At 38.2% G+C, this 23,359-nt stretch overlaps 1 protein-coding gene across 1 annotated transcript in view; it reads right to left on the reverse strand.

Annotated features, from left to right (window-relative positions):
• The window catches only part of ABCC4 (ATP binding cassette subfamily C member 4), a 230,511-nt gene that overhangs the window by 165,375 nt on the left and 41,777 nt on the right, over positions 1 to 23,359 (reverse strand). The window contains exon 4 of the mRNA XM_023528014.1: positions 13,085 to 13,309. Within this exon, the coding sequence (XP_023383782.1) occupies positions 13,085 to 13,309 (225 nt within the window). The remainder of the gene's footprint in view (positions 1 to 13,084; positions 13,310 to 23,359) is intronic.

Below are 23,359 nucleotides of genomic sequence, written 5' to 3' on the forward strand. Positions count from 1 at the left end.
ATTGCAAATATGTTCAAGGAGTTAAAGGGAAATATGGTTACAACAAGTGAATGGATGGGTAATTTCAAGGAAGAGATGGACACTATCAAAAAGAACCAAATGGAAATTCTAGAACTAAAAGGTACAATATGGAAAATTCACTAGATAACTTTAATAGCAGAAAATTTCCATTGATCTGTTCTCAGATTCATTAACCCTTTCTTCTATAATTTATAATCTGAAGGATGGAGAAAAAAAGAGAGAGACTAAAAAAAAAAAAAAAAGCCTGGAGGTTCAGAGGGACAATATCAAGCAATGAAACATATGTGTAATTGGAGATCTGGAAGAAGACAACATGTAGGGAAGAAAAAAATACTTTTAAGAAGTAAAGGCTGAAATGTTTCCAAGTTTGGTAGAAAATACTAATTAACATGCCTAAAAATCTTAGCAAACCCCAAGAAGGATAAAAACAAAGGGACCTATGCCTAGGCACACCACAGTCAAACTGCTGAAAATCAAAAAACAAGAGCAAGTCTTGAAAGCAGCCCAAGAAAAATGACACATTACATACAGAGGAACAACAATACGATGGATAGCTGACTTATCAGAAACAATGGAGAGAAGAGCACCTAATGTAATCAATCATATGATTTTTTTGCCTTCAGGAACTATCCATTCATTGAGTACACAGACCCTTGCATATTCATTTATGTCATCATGATCACAAAAACAGCCACCATTTATTGAGTACCTAGTGTAAGCCAGACACTGGACACTGAATAGGAAACAACCTTACAAAGTATTATTCCTATTTTGCAGGTGAGAAAATAAGCTGAAAGTACTTGATGCCTGACAGAGAACAGGCACTCAGCTATTTTTTTGTTTTTTGTTTTTTTTTACTGAAGCAGTTACCACTGTTCCTCATTAATGCAGAAAATTAAATTTTGGTTCTCATAAAGTATACATGTTATAAAAACAGTTCGCATCCAATGTAGAGATGAACAATGTGCAAATTAATGCATCACCTTTCTGTTAATGTTTTGGTTCTACATTTCCTTAAGCTGAGGTGTTATAAATGGATTCTGTTTAGTTAAATTTGTTTTCCTTGTGAAAGCAGAACAGTTCCACCATGAGAAAAATGAAAGGCAAACAAACAAACTGGAATCAATACTTGTATAATACACACCAGGCCCAGGGTTAATACCTTTAATAAATCAAGAGAATTATATAATAATCAAAGCCTGGAGGTTCAGAGGGACAATATCAATAAGAATTATAAAAGCTTACCAATTAAAGGTGGGGCGAGGATCATAAGCAAAGACCACATGCAGGAAATTCGCTAAGAAAAACCCAAATTGCTAATGAAAATTTGCAAATCTCAAATTCCTTATTACTCAAAGACATGTAAATTAAAATAAAGCAGTATTATTTTTCACCTATGCAATTGTGAAATCAGCAGAGATTTAAAAAATACAACATCCAATCTTGTCAAGAATGTGGGCAATCTCATTTCACTGGAGAAAATGTAAACAATTAACTCTTTGGGAGGAAATCTGGCATATCAAAAGCCTTGAAATGTATATACTCTAAGGAATTAAAACTGTCTTTGAGGTTTTAGTTTTAATCATGTTCACTGCGCTGCTGTTTGTTAATATATAAAAACTGGAAAATTATCTAAATATCAAATTACTAAAAACTGGAAAGCAATCTAAATATCTAATTATTGGTTATACTAGAATCTAGGTGGCCATTAAGAATAAGACTGAACTATGGAATGAAAACTCCATCAGCACAGGATCCACTTATGGTTGGTTCTGATTGTGGGTGGACATGAAAATATGTCTGGAGTTATAAGAGAATTCTACAACCTAGGTCAGAACATTCATTTTGTAGAATTTTAAAAATAAATGCAATATATTTGTCACTTATTTGGAAAATAAACTGCTTCTCCTTTCTGTTATTTTAATCAGAAGTGAAACGCAAAATCCAAGTGCAGACTCAAATACCACCACCAAAGGAATGGGGAAAAAGAATGCCCTTTCCACAGAAGTGAGTTTTCCAGACTGGTGAGATGTAGTATCCCTTTAAGAACTCAATCTTCATTTTAATAGAAACACTCCTCAAACCTTTCTCTAATAGTCCCTTAAAAAAAAAAAAAAGACACAAACTGTGGCTCATCATCTCCATACTGCAGACTCCTAGCCAGTGTTAAAAATCCTGTGTGTGTGAACACTCCTCCCACAGAGAGCCCCAAATGGCAGTGCTTTTGGGATTTTACATACGTTAAATAATCATTTTGTCCCTTGCTGTCAAGCTATCTCTTCAAAAGACTATCTCACCATGACCTTCTACTATCTTTTCCTCAGACTATCTCACCATCACATACCAGTGTTTCTAAACTAGGATATTGCGTCACAATATTCTAAGAAAAGTCATAGTAAATAGGCTCTTAGTAAACAACTAAAGGACTTTCAGTACAAAAACAAGCAAAAAAACCAAGCTTTCATGTCACCTATTTTGCGTTTTTGACTTACTTCCTGATTCCTGGCCCTACCCCATAGCTGAATTTGCCAAATAATGTGGTTTCCAGGTACAATGGGCATTACTGCAAAAAGCAACTATAATGAGTATGTTTAGCTCACCTGAAGCAGAAAATTGCCTGTATTTTTCCAATACTGCTGTCCAGAGTTGCCTAGCAATGCTGCTACATCTATTTTCACGATAGTGTAATCAAAAGCCACTAATCTGTGTTTAAGGGGAGTGCTAAGGGACTGCCTAATATCCTGCATCTCCGTGAACATGATGGGTGACAACTCCATAAAGTTAGATGTCCTCTACAGTTCTCTACAGTCCTGTAGAGAAGAGATTCAAGGAAATGGAAAAGTACATACAAAATCAACCACCTGCTGCTATCTATAATCTGACAGCACCACTGCTTTTTTTTTTTTTCTTTTTTTCCTGATTTCCCATGGCTGTCACACAACCTAGCATACCTCTTCAAAAAGCTCTATACCAGCTTCGACAGATTTGCCATTTACCTCCTGGGGGTATCATTAGCTTTCTTTCGACTCCACTGGCCCCCTTTTACCCTTATACTACTATGACCTTCTAGAGTCAAGAAGCTAGAAAGATACGTAGAGTTCACAAGTGAGCCTCTGAGCACGATGGGACAACACAGACCCCAAGAACCACCTGAGTGGGTTGGAGAAGGTACTGGATTTGCTCTAAGATCAGATTCAGGACTTGAATTCCTCAGGAGTTTCCTTAACCTCATCACGTCCAAGAGCCATGAGTCCCTAAGGCTGGCTTTTCTAATGCCTTGGGAACCCTAGGGCCCAACAGCCCCTAGGTGACTACAGGAAGAGCCCAAGGGTTTGCTGGTGACCATGCTACATGTAAAACACCACTCTCAACTGTGGGAGGCCTTAAGTACCCCCAGATCCTTGGGAACATTTCAGAAAATCTAATTATTGAACTGAAAATAGGTACCTCGATGAGTGAGGAGACAGTCAATATAAATCGTTTCAGAAAAATGACTACAATTTAATTAATAAAGTTTACTAATACTGATGCAAAGAAAATGTAAGGCAATTTGATGGCACTATGTTCAAAGTGAGATCACATCCCCAGACAATGAAAGACCCCTCACGCCCAGTCCCTTCCATCATCTGTTTGTTTGAAAGAGAAGCGCCATCTGACTGGTTTACCAAAAGAGAGACAGGAACAGAGAAATCGAAAACACAGAAGAGCTGTGTGTGGCAAAGGTGAGCTGGCAAGGCAGCCAGAAGAAGGAAAAATATAGTGAGAGTAATAAAGCCCATGAGAAAGAGAGAAAGGAGAGTGAGAATACACACAAGTACAAATACACATTTTAGGGTTAGGTAAGAGATTATTTAATGAGAAAATAAATGAAGTATGCCCCTCCCCCACACCCCAAAATGAACTTCTATCAATATTTTTAAAAATTTTATCATGTATTTGTTTTGTTCCTAAAATAAAAAAATATTTTAACAATGTGTTTATTATAATCTATCATCTCAAAAATGGCAATGCTTAGTCACAAAAATTTATACAAAAAGCCATATGCTAAGTCTTTTATAGCAACTATACTGAGAACTATTTTGTCTACAGTTACTAATCATTTTACTTGTAATATGCCTTTCTTCAGACAAAGAGTACAAGAAGGAAGTAATATGCCCTCTACAAACTCACCCACCGTACACAATTTTACTGAGAATTACTCAAAATGAGAGTATTTCACGAATGCAATTTTTCTTTTTCCTAATGTTTTACATTTATCAAAGTATTGAACTTGAAGAGGTTGGGTGTGCAACAAACAACATCTTAAAAGCTTTCAGAAAATAATCTGTGTAGCAGGAAAAAAATGATAAAAGGAGATACTATCTAAAAGATTCATTCATAACACATAATTTTAGAACCAAACTTATCGAAAGCAGCAATGCTTTAATTTCTATCATCAGTAATGTATACAAGAATTAAGAAAAAAGTACACAGAGCATTGAGGAAAACTATCTCCCACAAAGCGACTTGTCACACAACTCTTTACCAAATCCCATTTTTCTAAATCCCACATTCTCCTACTCTTAGAAGCGAAGTTTACCAAAAAGCAACTGGGTCCCAACAGCTGTTAGGACACAGAGATACCAAACAAAGAAAATGTCAGCTAATAGGTCCCAGAGGGAGGAGAAAGGAGGAGGTGAGGACTTGAAAACATAACCAAGACACAGCTACTCGCTCAGAGCAGGGAGCCAGAAAGGGCAGAATCCTCTTTGAAATGCCATCCTTTTCCTCCCCAACTAACTGAAAGTTCATGAGGGTCAGGGTGATTGGTGACTTTTTCAATGAATACTGAGTAAATGTATGGCCTGTACCTATGCAAAAAATTAAATTAACTTTGAGGACATTATGCTAAGTGAAATAAGCCAGTCATCTAAGGACAAATCCTGTATAATTCCACGTATACGAGGTCCCTAGAAAAGGCAAATTCAGAGACAGAAAGTAGAATAAAGGTTGGCAGCGGGGAATGGGGAAGTACAGTTTAATGGGCAAAGAGTCTCAGTTTTACAAAATGAAAAGAGTTCTGGAGATGGAAGCTGGTGATGGCTGCACAATGATGTGAATGCACTTAATGCCATTCGAAAGTGGTAAACATGGCCAATTTTACACCACGTGTATTTCACCACAAAATTAAAAAATTTTTAAATGTGTATATTTAAAAAGCAAAATGATTACCTTTGAAAACCCGAAAGAAAATAACCACCAAAAAATCTAAACTTAGAGAAATCTCTTAAAAGAATGAACGGGAAATAAAAACAATTTTAGACAAACAAACAAACAAAAATGTTAAGTAAATGAATTAGAATTTTAAAAATACATAAATATGTCATGATTTAGGCATAAATCCCAGGGAAGGAAATGCAGATGCTCAGGCTGCCCTTTCACTTTCCAAGGAGGCCCCACATTCACCCTTCCCTGTCCCTGTCCCTGCCCCTGTCCCTTCGCCGTTCTCTGGTTCAGTGTTTCCTCGACTTGCCTGATAGGAATGCTTGGGGAACAGTTTAAATATACAGATTTCCAACCCCTTTCTTAGATTTTCTGAAGGAGTAAGTCTGAGATTAGACTCAGGTTCCAAGTTTTTAATAAGCACAATAATGACATGACAAAATTTGGTGACCCTCAGCCTAGCATATGCTCTCATCCTTGATCTGTCACGTGAGGAGGTTAAACAGGTATGCCTTACAGCTCATACTACCACAACCTGTACTGTCCACACAGAGCTCCCCACTGCAATCAGTGAAAGGGTAAGAGAGAAGTCAATTCAATGACAAAAGTGCATATAAACTGTGAACATAATAAGATTTTAACTGTACAAACCTATGTGGCTAAACAAAGACTGGAAAAGAATCTGCAAAAATGATACTTGCCACTTTAGAATGATGAGGTTTGGGGTTACTTCCTTCCAAATTTTGGGCAATAATAGTAAGCAAAACGGAAATGCTTAAGAAACTGCCCAAGTTTCAAGACTGGCTGGCTTTGCGGATTCCTATCAGAACTATGATTTCCTAACCATGATTTTTCCTCCTCGAAATTCCCCCTCTAATAGAAAGGGCTACTTTCTTTCTACTCTTCCTCTCTCTCTCTCTCATAAATATAACAATGCATTAAAAGATCTACATACTAATTCATTCTGCTAATTTATTTCTGCACATTGTTTTGTGAGATCGGTTCACTTGTCTTAGATAAATAAGACAATTGTTATTCTTTTACAGTGACCCACAACTTGTTTGCTGGATGTCAGGAACAGTTCATGAAAACTAAATGCTTCACCAAATGGTAAAAAAGTGAATGAATGAATGAATGAATGGCCAGTAAGATATGCAGATTGTACCTCCCAGATCTGACTTCTCCTGACTTCTCCTTTCCAACTCTATGGCTTTTATCTCCATGTGGGGCCCTTATCAATTCAAGTGTAGCCACATGCAGCGGGCCATCAACGCATTTCTCTAAATCACTACTCTGATCATTTATTTCCTCACTTGAAAAGGTGTAGTGGCTCACCTCTGCCACCTAAATAAACCCAAGTGGCTTCAGCTCATGATCAAGGTCCTCCATCACGTGGTCCCAGTATGCCTTCTTAGATTTACCGCCTAGTGCTCATCTAAATTTTTATGCCAACTATGCTACTACGATTCTTTGAATAAACCTTTTCTGTTTTTCCATCTCAACACTGTTCAAGGCATGGAATGCCCTTCCTCCCCTACCCACCCCCCCAACACACACACACCTTCAATTAGTGGGATCCTTTCCTAAACCATTAACTCTGTACACTTGTGTACCACTTAGCACCCATGCTGCCATTTCGTCTAATTATATGTATTTGAGCCTTCTGTGATTGAACGCCAATAATAAAGATAATAAGACTGTTTCAACACTAGCTAAATACCAGGCACTATGTTAAATGCTTTACAAAGACTGACTCATTTAATCCTCACCACAAACACGAGAGTTGGGTACTATTATCTTCCTTACAAATGAGGAAATTTAAGCTTACAGCAGCTTGCCCAAAGCAAATAGCTAGCAAGAAGGAAGCTAAGAATCATACAAAAGCAGTCCAAATACAGAGCCTTGTTATGTTTGTGATCCCCCAACCTTCTTAAGTTAATAAATGTCTTCTGTACCAAGTGCTTTACAAAAATTATTTTATCCAGTACTCACGACAACACCATGAAGAAATATTCTTTATTCCCATTTTGAAGATCAGGAAACTGAGGCCCTGAGCAGTGAATTCATTTCTCTATGACTTTACAGTTTAGCAAATGGCAAAACTGAATTTGAACTCAGGTCTGAATGCTATCAGAGTCCATGCTCATAATCCCTACCTTATGTGACCACTCACAGTGTCTTCTATGAAATACCCATGGCCCTGACCAACACCTGAGTACTTGGTACATCTGATGTTCCCAGCCCACATTCTAAGACACTAGGGACTAATGAGTGGCTACCATCCCTGAGGTTTACACCTGCAATTTCTAAAGGGTCATTCACCACTGAGAAGGGTTAAACTTGCAACCCATATGCTAGGAGATGAAGAGGGAGGACTGGGATGGAGGTGGAGGGGCCTCAGGAAGGTGAACCCTTCCCTTCTAATAATCAGCACACTCCATGCAGAGACTTTTTAAACTATGGCTCCACTTACTGCAGAAAGCTGCAGACATCACTCAGAAGTCAGAAAGCTCAGCCTCTCTCTGAATCCTGAAAGGGCTCCTTCTCCTTCCTTCTCAGAGTCTGTGATAAAGGATGCCTGCTGTCCTAACAGTGATCTTAAAATGTAACTGAGCTGGAGAAGTGTCTGGAAAGGCAAAGTAAAATGGTCAAGAGAAGATGGGTCTTAAGAGAAAGAACTAAAGAAAAGGAGAAGATCCATCACTCAGAAAGATGAAAAGTACCTAAAAACATGAAATCTAAATGGTGCGGGCACATGCATTTTCCTCCAAATTACAGAATTCTAAAATTAGAACTACAGATACTTCTTGACTTACTCCTGATAAACTCATGGTAAGTTGAAAATATCATTAAGTTAAAAATGCAATTAATACACCTAACCTACTAACCATCATAGCTCAGCCTCGCCTACCTTAAACATGCTCAGAACACTTACACTAGCCCACAGTTGGGCAATTATCTTGAATTCGATCTGAAGAGCAATTGCTTCTTCTCAACAGAAGCAGGAGACACAGATGTACATTTTGTAGATGTAACAGAATGAGAAAACACAAAGACAATACCTAAAAACACTGGCAACACAGCACACGGGAGAGCATCGGTGGTTCACCCTCATCATCCCCTGGCTGACGGAGCTGCGGCTCTCTGCCACTGACCAGCATCATAAAGGTACCGTGCAGCACATCGCTAGCCCAGGGAAAGATCAAAATTCAATAGACGTTTTCTATTGAATTTGTATTACTTTCACGCCATCGTAAAGTCAAGAAATTGTTAAGTCGAACCATTATAAGCTGGGGACCATCTATATATCGCTTACATAATTAAAAATATACTTAAGTAAAAATATTTCTCTAAACAGAATATTGATCTACAGAAGTCATCCCCTTGAGATGTACTGCATAACTATCAGTCGTCAATTCTCGTTATTCGTGATAGTTATGTTTTATAAAGTCACTGTGAGCATGAATTAGTGAATAATTGCTCCTAGGGAAAATACAGGGTTAGGCTGCTGCCAGTATTCATCAACTGATCAACACATACATAACCCTGCTTCTGTTTAAAGGCAACTTACTTAATATCTATCGTCGATTAACACTATACTCACCGCCAAAAGCACGATAACTTATACCGGAACCAAACTTATCTAACACAGGTATTTTCTCCATAAGACACATTACAGTCTTCTTGTGCTTAAGAACTGTGGACAAACATTTCAGCACTCTGTGGGAGGCCATCCTAAACAGAAAATCATCAACAAAAAGCACAAAAATGCAGAAAACAGGCACGAAATAATCTGTGAAAGGGATACTTTTTTACAGTATGAGAGCTGAAACACGAAGGCGGAGCGTCATCTTGTTCAACACCAGCTGGGAATATGCATGTGAGGTGACTCAAAATTTCAGCCACTATGTGCACACCCACAAATGACCATAAAAGAGCCTCGATTATTGATTTGGGGGTTACAAATAAATGATTGACTGTACATACATTCTTATAAGACAGACCTACAATAAAGAATAAAGGAAAACAAAGATGTTTACAGGGAATCAACTCATCTTAGAAGTTGAATTAAAGAAGGACAAATTCTCTCCTACAAACTATCCTTTAGGTAACTCTAAAGAGAGTTATGACAAGATTTTATCCAAAATAAGAAGTCCAGTCAAACTGATCCAATTCTGTAAGGAAATCTGCACCAGGAAACAAGTAGCAGAGAACAGCATCCAAGGGCTCAATGACTAATTGCTCTGGCTTTATCTGGCATTTAGAGCAAGCTAACCCATCATCAGGCTCCAATACAGGAACCATCTTCACACTGGACACAAAGTCAGGAAATCTAAGAGCCAATTAGGCTAAAGATCTTAAGGAAAAAATCTCCATGCTATATTCATTTTCCATGCCAAAAAAAAAAAAAAAAAATCAAAAAAACCTCTGGGACATTATGACAAGACCATCCTTATTACTGAAATTGTCATCCTGCCTTCCCTCGGTCTAGAGTTTTTTACATTCAGGCTCACTTCCACCCAGGCCAAAAGCCAAGGTCAGGGCTGCCAGAAGGGACATTCATTCCCACTACTGACAAGGCTGGAGATTGTCAGCAGCCTTCAATCCAGGCTCACCTTTCCTGAAGCTACCATCTTCTACCAGCCTGGCCCTACCTCCTATGCTCTAAACTGGCAAAGTAGCCCCTTGAAATTTGAAGTTGGACATGTCCTCCTTTTTCTGGGTCCCAGCCAAGAACAAAGACAAAGTAAGCCACTTGTCCCACTAAAGAGGTGAGAGCACCCTATGCTGGAAATATGACCAGTGATTGCTGGTGACTTTTTAAAATGAGCAAGTATAATGTTCAAAACACTACTTTTTAAGAACTTGTATTCTTAGTCTGTTGATGTTACAAAACACAGCTTGTGTTGCACAATCTCTTTATTTGGTAAAATGTTCTGAAAAATGCCCTAAATATTTGAGGAACCTGAACAGACCACCAACTGAAACCAATGATTCAAACGAAATGTCATACTTCATAAACTTCTCTTCATTTAGTCCTCACGTTAAACAGAAAAATCAATGCTCTAGCAAGAATGCAAAATGATATAGCCGCTGTGGAAGACAATATGGTAATTCCTCAAAAAATTAAACATAAAAAGGCCATATAGTCCAGCAATCCCTCTTCTGGTAGTTTACCCAAAAGAACGGAAAGCATGGACTCAAAGAGATATTTGTACGTTCGTGTTCATAGAGGCATCATTTGCAATAGCCAAAAGGCAGAATGGATAAATAATACACGATATATCATTCAGCCTCCTTTAAAGGAGTTAAATTCTAACACACATTACAACATGGAAGAACCTTGAAGACATTATGCTATATATATGACATCAGCCAGATACAAAATGATAAATAATGTGTGATTCCACTTATATGAGGTACCCAGAGTAGGTAAATTCATAAAGACAGGAAGCAGAATAGTGATGCCTGTGGGGAGAGGGGATCTGGGAGTCAGTGTTTAATGGGTACAGAGTTTCAGCTTGGGAAGATGAAAAAGTTCTGGATGTGCATAATGGTGATGGCTGCATAACAATGCGAATGTCCTCAATGCCACTGAATGGTATACTTAAAAAGAGTTAAAATGGTAAATTTTATGTTATGCTATTTTACTACAATAAAAAAAATGATCAAAAGCCAAAAGCAATTTTACTGAAGCTGTGCAAAGGTAAACAAGTGGCAAGTCATTTTTATATATGATACATCCCACAAGGTCATTTAATATTCTAAACTACGACTATGAGCTTAGCAGCCAATCCATTTATAACACCCAACGTGATTTCCTCCCAGCATGGGAGATTAGAAGGTGGGGCCTGAGCATAAACTGCACATGTTCACAAGGGGACATTCAGAGCCACACTGCAGCCCCAGCTTTTCTCTAAGAAACCAGCCCACCTGTGATGAAGTATCTTATTTCTTTACCTTGGCAGGATTCTGGAGACAAGGCATGAGGAAATCTGTCTTTCCCATATTTCTAGAAGTTCAGGTTACACCTATGGTTTAACCCAAGCAATTCTTGACTTCGTAAAGGGTCAATTCTTTTTGGGTAATCAAGCCAGCAAATTAATACCTTGGGGAGGTGTTTACATGAGCCAAGTCAGATCACATTTCCCAAAGGCAAAGTTCCAACGTGTCAGCGAGAAGAGGAAGAAAAACAGGTGGACAACAACTCTCCTCACAAAGCTTTATTCGAATCCTCACCTCGAACCTGACTTCAGTGTTCTAGGCTTTCAGAGTGGAGTGCTTGTGCAATTTCCTATTTATTTATGGGAGCTAAATATGATCTGGAAATACAAATCTAGCTAATTTATAGAGAAATCTGAGTATTCTCCTAAATAGCAGAAGGGAGTGCAAGAGAACAAAGGTGATGAAGATGACAACAACAATGAAGGCCCCCTGACCGAGAGCAGAGGCATCGCTAGCATTTCCACCTCACAGAAGAAGAAATCAGCTTGCCTGCAGCAGCCCCGCCACAGGCAATGAGATGCCAGGCCTCCAGAACTCACACAAGCCCAAGATGAGTAAGACTCTGCTCAAAGAAAGATGTGCGGAAGACACCTTACATTTTGCAGGGGGGAAAAAAAAGTATTCTCAAGAAACAAGCTCTAGATAAGTAGCAACTAGGTAAAAGAAGCAATACTTAAATTGCTGAATTTTATCTCCAATGAGGATTTTTTAAATAAAAATTGTATATATTTAAGGTACACGACATGATGTTTGATATACATATATATTGGGAACCGATTACTATAGTGTATGTTTGTGTATGTGTATGTGTGTGGTGGGAACGGTTAAGATTTACTCTCAGCAAATTTCAAGTATATAATACGGTTAAATAAATTTTTGTATTTTTAAAGCAAACAGCCCTGGGCAAAGAGATATATATAGGATCAAGTTTCTAAAAAGCTCTTCAGCTCCTGACCCCTGGTATATATTGGCAACTTCTTTGTAAAGACACCTGAAATCCTACTCCTTTTACAGTAGTTAAGATCAGGGTAAAACTATGGGATACATTTATGGCATTTCTCAATACAAAAACAGTGAACACATCAAATCAGTCTTCTTAAAATTGTTATCACACATACTAATGAAAAAATACTGTATAATAACTTGAATGAAAAGCAACATAAAATAGATGAAACCATAAGTTCTCTCCAAAATTACTGAAATGTAAAATTTAAAGTTTTATCCCAAACGTCGAATTTTTTCTTGAATATTATTTAAAGTAACCATAGCTATAGAATATTGTGAGTGTGTCTGTATCTGGCTTCCATTTATATTTTCCTTTACTTAACAAAATTATATCGAACATAAATAAATGGTTCATTTAAAAAATATTATCATTCCCTTTCTCTAATACAATCAATCTTTTCTCCTAGATTTAAATTTATAGACCCAATCTCACTGACGGTCACTTTTAAATACAAATTTGAAATAAAAAAAGCTTTTAATGAACAATAACAGAAGTTCCATAAATATAACTATGAGATTGAGGCATAACACTGAAAAATTTTCATGCCTAAATCAATTTAATAGTTATTTTTGATACTTATTTCTTAATTAGATTTCAATATAAATTTAGTATTTTACAACCACATGTGACCAGATTTTATCAAAGCAGCCCTGACTTAATCTCAATAGAAAACTCATTATATATTGATAAAATTGCTTAAAAAAAATAAATAAATAAGTCTGATGCAAACAGTGAGCTTCTCTGGTAAGGTTTAAATGGTTCAATTTATAAAATTTTTAGGTTACACAGAACTTTCCAAAAATGCTTCTAATGCTTCAGGTGCACACTTTCATACCAAAAGACACTTACCTTCCGATAAATCATATGGCACATGGCTACTCTTAACCTCATCCCAGCACACTGGACATGATAAAAGTACAAGTGGTGCAGTGTGGCCAAAATGAGCGTGCAAACAGACAGCACCGTGACATAGGCGTAGGCTTCGTGCAAAGTCACAGAATTGGTGGGATCATAGTTTTCAAAATAACGAATAATTTTCCCCAAAAATATGGGCTGGACTACTCTGAGGGCTTCCTAAAAAGAGAGAAAAAAGCCTTAATTAGAAATACAAGCCACACCGGTTTTCCTTAACACAGCTTTACTTTTATTATTAGCATATAAAAAAGGCATTATGACCAACTGCTACATTTGTCACTAATCTAAAAGGAAAATAGGACTACTTTCTTCTTTATGACAAGCAGATAGTTGTTCTAGCTTTAAGCCAAAATTATAAGTTCAAAGACAAGAAAGCTTTAGTACATTGTGTTTGGTACGCTGTGGATGCTTGATAAATATTACAACCAGTGCTTTAGAATGCATTTGGCAAAATAGCAATTAAATCTTGGCCTAAGATGAGTAAGGAAAAAAGTAGCAAAACAGTAAGGAATTTGCTTACATATGGACAGCCTGTTTCCTCTGTACTCTCAACATCCCAGCCCAAAACAAAGTTAAGAGTGGCTCATCTATGGAAGGCACACTCTTGCCACCTCCTTCTGCTTTAAGAGCCTTTACATACTGAGATACTGGCACAAACACAGATCAGAAGGGAAAACCTTACAATCTTTCCCAACCCAAATTCAACATGTCAGTAGATCAAGAGAACAGAGTCCAGCTTCCGTTGGGATATTAAAAAGGAATTATTAAAGTATTAAAAAACCAGGATTGGGAGGTTCCCAGGCTTTCAGCCCCAGGGGGTATTACTTTAATTTGTCTCTACACGCTAGAAGCTGGGATGTGCCCAGAAGTGCTGCCTCCTTGGAGTCAAAAATTAAACAAGGCAAAGTCAAGCTATAAAATAATGTTGTCAGTGCTTCCCAATCAGCCATACATCCAGGGCAGGTGCTGACTACTCCCCAAGGCAAAAAGTGAAATCCTGCATCAATGAGATGGGAGTCCTTGGGCTTATCTTCTAAGTAAGATTTAGGAAAAGCATTTTTCTTCCCCAAGATTAAAAGCAAAGAAACAGCAAAACTTGCCCCTCCCTGACAAACGGACATTCCACCCCATAAATTACTTCCTCCCTTGGAAGGTAACCCTTCTTCCATCAAAAAAAAAAAAAAAAACACTCAATGAAAAATGCACGTCACCAAAAGCAAATACGTAGGCCCTCAACATCATTTTTTCCACGAACTTCTCAAAAGACAAATGCCAAAAGTCTGGAAATCTTTCAAGAACTCAACTTTGAAACAAGCATTTCCTTTTAAAGAATCTCTCCTTATTAATACAGATATGGCAAACAACTGACAGGTTTGACAGGTTTGCTTTTGATAGCTCTTTCCCATCTGTCCGAAGTAAGGAACTCATGCACAAAAGGGAGGGAGAATCCAGAAAACGAAACATGAAACAAAACTAACGTGCATTTTCTTCTCAACCAACTAGTGCCCTATCAGGATATTTATGGCAAGATGTTCCCGTCCCTCAAATGGGTGTGACATTAAACCCCAGTGATACTCCTGTCCCACTGTATGTACGTGCACACACACGTTCACAGGCTTCACCAACTGCCTCATCTTCCAAGAGATCACAGAAGTTTTCATCTACTATATAGAGGTAAGGAAAAATTGTTTAGTTGAAGAATTATGAGTAAGATAATCACAAAGGCTCATTGTTACATTTCCAGCATGCCCAATCATTCACCCCAACGAGCACTAAGCGTTTACGAAAGAGTAGTAAAACAGACTTTAATAAGAGTTTACTGAGATGAAAAGCTGGAGGCTTACGCAGAAAAGCAAGAACGTCAAACTGTACACATGGGCCGTCCCATCCCAGGTGTGGCCAAGGGCAGCCCAGGGAAGCAGCATGCAACCTTGGGACTATACACCAGCTCAAAGGTAATACCTGCCATATCAAACTTTCCTAAAACTTATGATTGTCTGTGGCAGTCAGTATTGCCTGTTACTCAGCAATCCATTTGAGCCTAACATGTATATAATTACAGGAGAATGTAAGAGTGATGTCACCCATCAGAAAGAATACTAATAGATGCAACAAATCTAGCACAAAATGAAGGTAGGTCAGTACCGCCTAAGCTCTGGACTTTTCTGCAGACAGTATTTAATAGTAGAGTCAAGCAAATTGGCTCGAATGTAATGCCAGTTCATGGCCCATACCTTCCCATTCATCTGTCTATTCTTGATCTTAACTCTCAACTAGTAAAAAGTGTAACAATTGAGAAAAAATGCATAATCAAACTTGAAATTGACCAAATTAAAATCTTCTGGATGACTATCACTAACATTGCTGTATGATATATAGGAAAGTTATTGAAAGAGTAAATCCTAAGAGTTCTCATCACTGGAGAAATTTTTTTTTCTTTTATTTTTTTTATATGTATAAGATGGATGTTCACTGAACCTAATGTGGCAATCGCTTTACAATATATGTAAAATCAAACCTTCATGCCATCCACTTTAACCTTATACAGTGATATGTGTCAATTATTTCTCAATAAAACTACAAAAAAAATTAAAAGTTCTGGATAGTAGGAACAAGGTCAAAAGTTATGCAAACACTTCATCTTTGATATCAATCTACGACCTGGTGAAGATTCTTCCCACAAACCAACTGAGAATACAGTCCTTATTCCTTCACAAGAATTCTTGTTAACTGAGAAATAAGGGATTTTTAAAAGAGCCCAATATGATACCACAATGCCCCATGGTTCAAAGTTCCACCAGAGTCTGAGTCTCGTTTTTTTTTTAAATGCCAGTTTATTTATATTTTTTCTTACTATATATACATAATTTTTAACATTTTATTTATTTTTTTTATTTTCCCCCTCCCTCCCCTCTCCGTCTGGTAACCACTAGTCCATTGTCCATGTCCATGAGTCTCTGTTTGTCCTGTTCATTTGTTGCTTTTAGGTTTATACCCCACATATGTGATATCATGTGACTTTCAACCTTTTCTGTCTGGCCCATTTCGCTTAGTATGTTATTTCAAGGTCCAACCATGTTGTTGCAAATGGCAGTATTTCATCTCTTCTTATAGCTGAGCTGAGTGTCTTTAGGGCAGATATTTCTTAACGGAATATTGGCATTCAGCCTCCTTATAGCAACTGACATGTGGGCCCCACCCCTTTCTTCTCAGGGTAACTTATTACATGACTGGATGCTAAAACCTCCCCAGTGGGCAGTTTCTCCACCATGTTTCCCCATATACTTGAAATGTTTCTTGTCCAACTCTACCACTCCTGACTATGAGGGAAAAAAAAGAAAATATAGGAAATAGAAACAAGCTATCGGACAACAAAAAAGAAATGCTTGAGTAAAACATATAAGCATAAAAGAGAGAGCTCATGGGGAAAATGTGTAGATGGTTAATTTTTAGAAATGCAGGAATAGGTTGAAGAAGAATTTTCATTCAAAAGGCTAATCAGCTCTCTGTTCTGCTTCTGTAAATATGCTTGTTGCATGGGCTGTACTCAAAATTGACTAAAGACTCACCTTCCCTTTTGTTTGATCTGTCTAAGCAACAAATGTAACTGTTTGTACTCCCTAGCAACTCCCCCCTCTTTGTAACACTTTGTAACTGCTGGTAACCCATAGCAACTCCCACCCTTTGTAACACAATGTAACCACCTGCAACCATAGCAACTCCCGCCACTTTATAACTGTCTGAGGACAAATTAACCAGTCAGCCTGTGCCAAAAAGAGTCTATATAAGGAATGTTGCAACTGAGCTCTAGGGCCCAGATCTTCAGAGCACTAGCTCCTCTGGGATCACTGGCATAATAAAACTGAGTTCTCCAATTCTCTGAGTGCTGCTTGGTTTCTCGCGGGTCTAATTTTGGATCTTTTCTGCAACAAGGTGACAAGGGTAGAGCTGAGAAAGATCCAGCAATAAGGAAGAAAAGTAGTGAGTGAGTCTGGGGAAATAACCATCAAGATTCTAGATATACCTTAACTCCTCTTTTAATCAGGGGTCATCATCCTCACTGCACATTAGCATTACTTGGGAGGTATTAAGGACACACTGATGCCCAAGGCCCAGCATCTAGAGATTGGTTTAGGTTCAATTGATTAAGAATAAAGTTTGAAAATCCCTTACCCTGAAAGATTTTGGAGAGCAGAAACTAACCCCATGTGAGTACCTGCTATCCTCCTCTCCATCACGGCATCTGAGCCTGGCAGGTCCACAGACCTGCTTTGAAGGACTTACAAGTACTTTGAAGGGTTTTAATCAGGGTTACATGCCACATATCATGCTTCTAAGAAAAACCCTTATGAACCTGAAGTACTGAGGCTCGGAGGAGGAAAACTATCCATTCTCCATTCTGCTCAGTAGAAAAAATTAAATATATTTAAAAAAGAAAAAGAAAAAGATCATAATTTGTTTTTAAATTTACGTCCAAAAAGAAAGAGGAAATAGTAGAAGGAACAAGGACAACAGTCTTTAACAGCCTCGTCTGTTGATTTGGCTTTGGAACCAAGGACACTATACAGAATTACAAAACAAATTTTTAAAAAGTAATTCCTAAAATTTCAGAGTAAAATGAAGCAGATGTACCTAAATATATACTCATGCAAACCATACAAAAAAAGAACAATTAAAAGTGGTTTTAAACAAATAATTAGAAAATATATCCCCTGTGCAATATACCTACCTACCCTAAAATCAATATGAACTGCAAAAAAATCTTAAATTTTTTTTGTTAGTGATATTATGGGTGATAGTGTTGATACTATGAGGTAAAACAAATAAGTAATTATGTTTTCATTGAGAACTGGGATTAGGCATGGGAGAAAAGAGATACAGACATACATAACAGATAAAGGTGTAAGAGTAATGAGATTCAGTAAAAACACTAATGTACTGAATATGATTTGAAATGTAAATACCCATATACACTCATGATATGTTTACCTTTTAAAAAATGTATTCTAGCTTGATCTAATCAAAAAGTTGAGAAACAGTGATCAACTCACCAGCAGTGAGTACCTCTAGTGCCTAGACTATAGTCTCTAAACACCATTTCCCAGTCTACGGCCATGCCACCATGAACGTGCCCAATCGTGTCTGATCTCGAAAGCTAAGCAGGGTCAGTTAGTACTTGGATGGAGGAGGACCACCTAGGAATATCAGGTGTTGTAGGTGTTTAAAATAAAATAAAATAATAAAATAAAATAAAAAATAAACACCATTTCCCACTAAAAGAAACCAGAGTTAGTTGGAGAAATGGCTGATTCCAGGGCTGGGGCAAAAACTGTAGAAGATGATCCCAAAAACATCTTGTTACTCCAGAAAGCAAGGAAACTAGCAAAGACTATCAGAGTATATGCAAAAGACCCTTTAGCCAGTGGGAATCTGTTAGGACCCAACCTGAACAGATTCCCACTGGCTAAAGATGGCCAAAGTTTGGCATAAGAATAATAACTGTAATGGACTGAAGCACATAAGAAATCTTGAAATACATGACACTCATAAAATAAATGATGAAAAAAAAACTCATTAGCCCCAGAGGAGAATGCTGGAAAACAATTTATTATTTTGAAAATTTGTTTAAAAATTAAGAATTTCCTCTGCCCTTCCTATACATACTGGAGCTCAGGGTAACCAAAGAATTGATTATGACAAATTTCTCTTCATGAAGTATTTCGGCTAATAAATGAAGAAGAGAAGAATTATAATATCACCAGTTTGCAACCCCCTAATGAATGAATGGGTCTTGAGCAATGACCGTGAATATTGTCTAACATCATATACAAATACAGACGACCATATGTTATGTACCTCATAAGGGAAGTAACACTACTCTAGCTATTGAGTAATCCTGCCAAAGAGTCGGAAAAATACTGAGAACAAGCTTCTAGACCTAACCACCAACTTACAGTGCCAGAGAACATGGGGTGGAGGGCAGCAATCATCCAAATTCAGACTGTGGGATAAATGATCTGGTTTCTCCAAATAAGACAGATAGATAAATAGATGATTGATTGATAGATGGATGGATGGAGAGAGAGAGAGAGAGAGAGAGAGAGAGAGAGAGAGAGAGAGAGAGCGCGTGCGCAGGAAGGGGAAGAGAGAGAGAAAGTGGAGAAAGAGAAAGGGAACCTATACAACCTACATCAACCAGATGCACCTTATTTGGATACTGCTTCAAATTACAAGGAGAAAAAAGCCAAATGTGAGCACTGGGTAGATATTAATGATATTAAAGTATCAGTGTTAATGTTTATGCACAATAATGGTATAAGAATTATATGAAAGATTCCACCTCTTTTAAAGATGCATACTGAAATATTTATAGATAATATAAATATAAATATTTATAGATAAAAAGATATATTGTCTAGGAACTACTTCAAAATTTTCTTGGGAAGTGAGACTAGGGTTTCAGATGAATCACAACATCACAAATTGATAACTACTGAAGCTGGCTTGGTGTTACATAGGGGCTTACTTTCCTATATGGAATTTTCCCAGTACCCTTCTGAGCTCTTAGCTGAGACCCCCTGCAATAAAAAACAAAATAATAAGAGAAAAACAAATGGAACTTTATTAAGATGTATACTTCCTGTATACATGGGAGATGCTCAGAAAAATCGAGTAACTCTCTGAGATGGCCCAAGCCACCACCTTAAATACTATCTTCAACTAAAGACAAAAGAAAGAATGAGGGGGCAGTTATGAGGGGCTGATAGGAAAAGCAGGGTAAACAAGGGTAGGGTTTGTTGTACAGATTTAAGTCTTCTTAAAGACTTAATGATATACCACCTCACACCTGTTAGAATAGCTATAATCAACAGGACAAGTAATAACAAATGTTGGAGAGGATGTGGAGAAAAAGGAACCTTCATACACTGCTGGTTGGACTACAAATTGGGACAACCAATATGGAAACAGTATGGAGGCTCCTCAAAAAACTAAGAATTGATCTACCATATGATCCAGCAATCCCTCTACTGGGTATTTACTCCAAAGACTTGAAAACCCATATCCAAAAAGATATTTGCACACCGATGTTCATAGCAGCATTATTCACAGTAGCCAGGACATGGAAGCAACTAAAGTGTCTTATGATGATTGGATAAAGAAGCTGTGGTACATATATACAATGGAAGAAATGAAATACTGCCATTTGCGACGACATGGATGGACCTTGCGATAATCATGCTAAGCGAAATAAGCCAGACAGAAAAAGTTGAAAACCACATGATATCACTTATATGTGGAATATAAACCTAAAAGCAACAAATGAACAGGACAAACAAGCAAAGATTCATGGACATGGACTACAGATTAGTGGTTACCAGTGGGTAGGGGGTGGGGGTGGGGGGAGGTAGACAGGGTAAAGGGGGCCAAATATGTGGTGACAGAAATAAATCTAACTATGAGAGGTGAACACACAGTGTAAATATATATATGCCTTACTATTAAAGTGTACAGCTGAAACTTATTGGATTTCGTTGACCAATGTCACCATAAGATAATTAATTAATTAATTTTTAAAAAAGACTTCTTTATTGATAACATTCTCTAGTAATTTAAAGCCATCCTTCTCTTAGTTGCAGAGGGAGACACTTACAAATGGAGTTTTTTTTTATAAATGTAAATGTGTTCTATTTTCAGAGCTTCTCTTGTGCCTGCTGTTTAAGCAGCTTGAAATAATCCTTGTGCCAAAGAGGCATCTTCTGGGGTGGCATATTCTGCTACCCTTCGATCCTATTCTATTTTTGTATTTTTGAAATGTTCTTAAAATCCTACAGGGAAAACAAAACAAAACAAAACAAAACAAACTAACAAACAAAACACTGCAGCTGATAGAGGAACACAGAGCTGTTGGTAGAAAAAACACCTACTCTTGGCTCTCTGACCAGTCAGTGGGGGCTGGGACAGGAGACAAAGCATCGGGACAGAATGCCAAGAACACTGGCCTAGGAATCAGAACCTTTTGCTTCACAAACCAGGTCGGTCACTTGCAAGACACATGACCCCCTAAGCCTGTCGTCACATGCCCTCCTGCACCTCCATGTCCATAACCATAGAAACATCTGTCTTGTCTTGAGACCTAAGACAACTAAATGAGCTATGATGGCAAAAAGTGCTGAGAAACCAGCATGAAGATAAGCTTAAGCTCTGGTCACTTTTATAATACAGCAGTCTTGGGAAGAAACCTATTCCATTCTCAATGGCAGAGGCTGATTTCACAAAGGGCTTGGGAAAGCTCATTGCTGTTCACAGGCAATCACGGCAGAACAAGAAATATTGACAGAAGTCATTCCTAAAAGCCAACCTTTCTAGAAAGTAGTTAGAAGTTTCATTTCTAAGCAGATCTTTTTTTAACTTTTATGAAAGCAATTTTTTTTTTAAATGAGCCCCTCACTTCCTCGACTTCTTAAAGAAAATGAACTGAGAAGCATTACCTTTGATGACTCAGGATCATCACTGTGGCTATTACTACGCTAATGCTATATGCCAAGAACCAGCAAAAGTACACAGGTCTGCTCTGCAGGTTTCCTGCACACTTTTCTAGATGCTTCCTCCATCTCTCCTTTGCTATGTAGTCCTCAATGGTTGCTCCCGGTCCACAGTTTCTTCAGCAGCTACTCCTCAGCCTCCTGGATTGAGCAGAGGTGAGGGACACTTGGAAGAAAGAGCTAGAATATAAATGCAAAGGCCCCGTACAGCTCTCTGGGAATCAGCTCCTAAGTCAAGATACAAACTCTACTCAGAGGGTTTTGTTTGTCTGTTTAATTCTTGCCCATCAGCTGAGTTCCAAAATGAAGATTTATATAAACATTCACCTTCTTACAGCCTCCACCTAAACCAAAGACAATCAGCCAAAGTGGCCTCAGGTAAAGGCCAGCAGCCACCAAAGTCATTTCTAAGGGACACTAGAATAGGACCTAACCCCAGTCCACTCCTTCTCTCAGGGGAAGGGAACTGGAGAACCCACATAAGTTCTTTGAGGCCATCCCACTTGACACGCCAGCAGGGAGAGACCTCGACTCTCAAAGAAAAGGCTCCATGACTTGGGAGGTGGCTTCTGTCAATGTTTGGCTCTTAAAGAGGCTTCAGGCTCCTCCTCTCTACCTTGAAGGCTCTGGGCAGGCAGAGACTTGCTCCTTTCCCACCACTGTCCCCACAGAGGTGCACACAGGGGCCAGGAATGCTGGGAACTCACCAGCTGTTTTTTTCCAATTAGTGCTGGTCTACGAGAGCACCATATTCATCATCCGCCTGGCACTTGTTTCTCCCAGCACTACAATCAAATCAGTCCTCAATTCTCATGGAACAGAGGTTTTCACTACTTCAAAATCCCAACCTCAGAAGCCTTGCCCTAGACTGGCGTCACCCTGCCTCTTCCCACTAATGCTGCCAGTAGTGCCTGGGAAAGGCCTTGCCTGTGCTCTGGTTGATAACAGTGCACTGCTTAGAAATCATGGATAATCCTCAACTTCGAGCTTTTAAGAAAATCCTGGATTGAGTTTAGATCTTCCACCAGCTAAAATACAAAAACCAACAAGCAGCATAGATATAAGATCACAAAATGGGAAGCTGCTTCATGAAATCAATCATTAAACTAATGTTCATCCCATCTAACTCAGTACTAGTTTTAATCACTAAAAACCCAAACGGCACCTGAAAATTATTTTTGATATATAACATTTCACCCTACGAAATCATTTCTAATTTCTCCAAAACAGGAGAGTTTCAATAGCCAAGTCTAGGGAAACAAGAATATTTGTGTTGGATTGCAAGCTTCTTTTGGCTGCCAGAAAAAAAAAAGATATTCACGGTTTACTCTAGTTGAGCCCTAATGACCCCTAGAAATCCCTGAACTTCACTGCATCAGAACTGAGTTCTGCTAGGTATTATCATAAAGAAAAAAAGTTAGAATGAGCATCATAGGCTAGTCACCATGCTCATCCAGGGATTCTAGGCTATTGTCTAATTTTATAGCATAAACCACCAAGAAATTGGCCTGAACACAGGGCAATCAAGCAAGCACCCTCCTGAGAGAAATCACATCTGATTTATCTGCTACCAGCACTGACTGGTTCCACCCAACTGTCACCATAATACCCCAGATCTGGTGCACACTCTGCAAATGGGGAAATGCTCAAACATCAGAATAGGAGA

This window comes from Pteropus vampyrus, unplaced genomic scaffold, assembly GCF_000151845.1.
Source record: "Pteropus vampyrus isolate Shadow unplaced genomic scaffold, Pvam_2.0 Scaffold21, whole genome shotgun sequence".
NCBI lineage: Eukaryota > Metazoa > Chordata > Mammalia > Chiroptera > Pteropodidae > Pteropus > Pteropus vampyrus.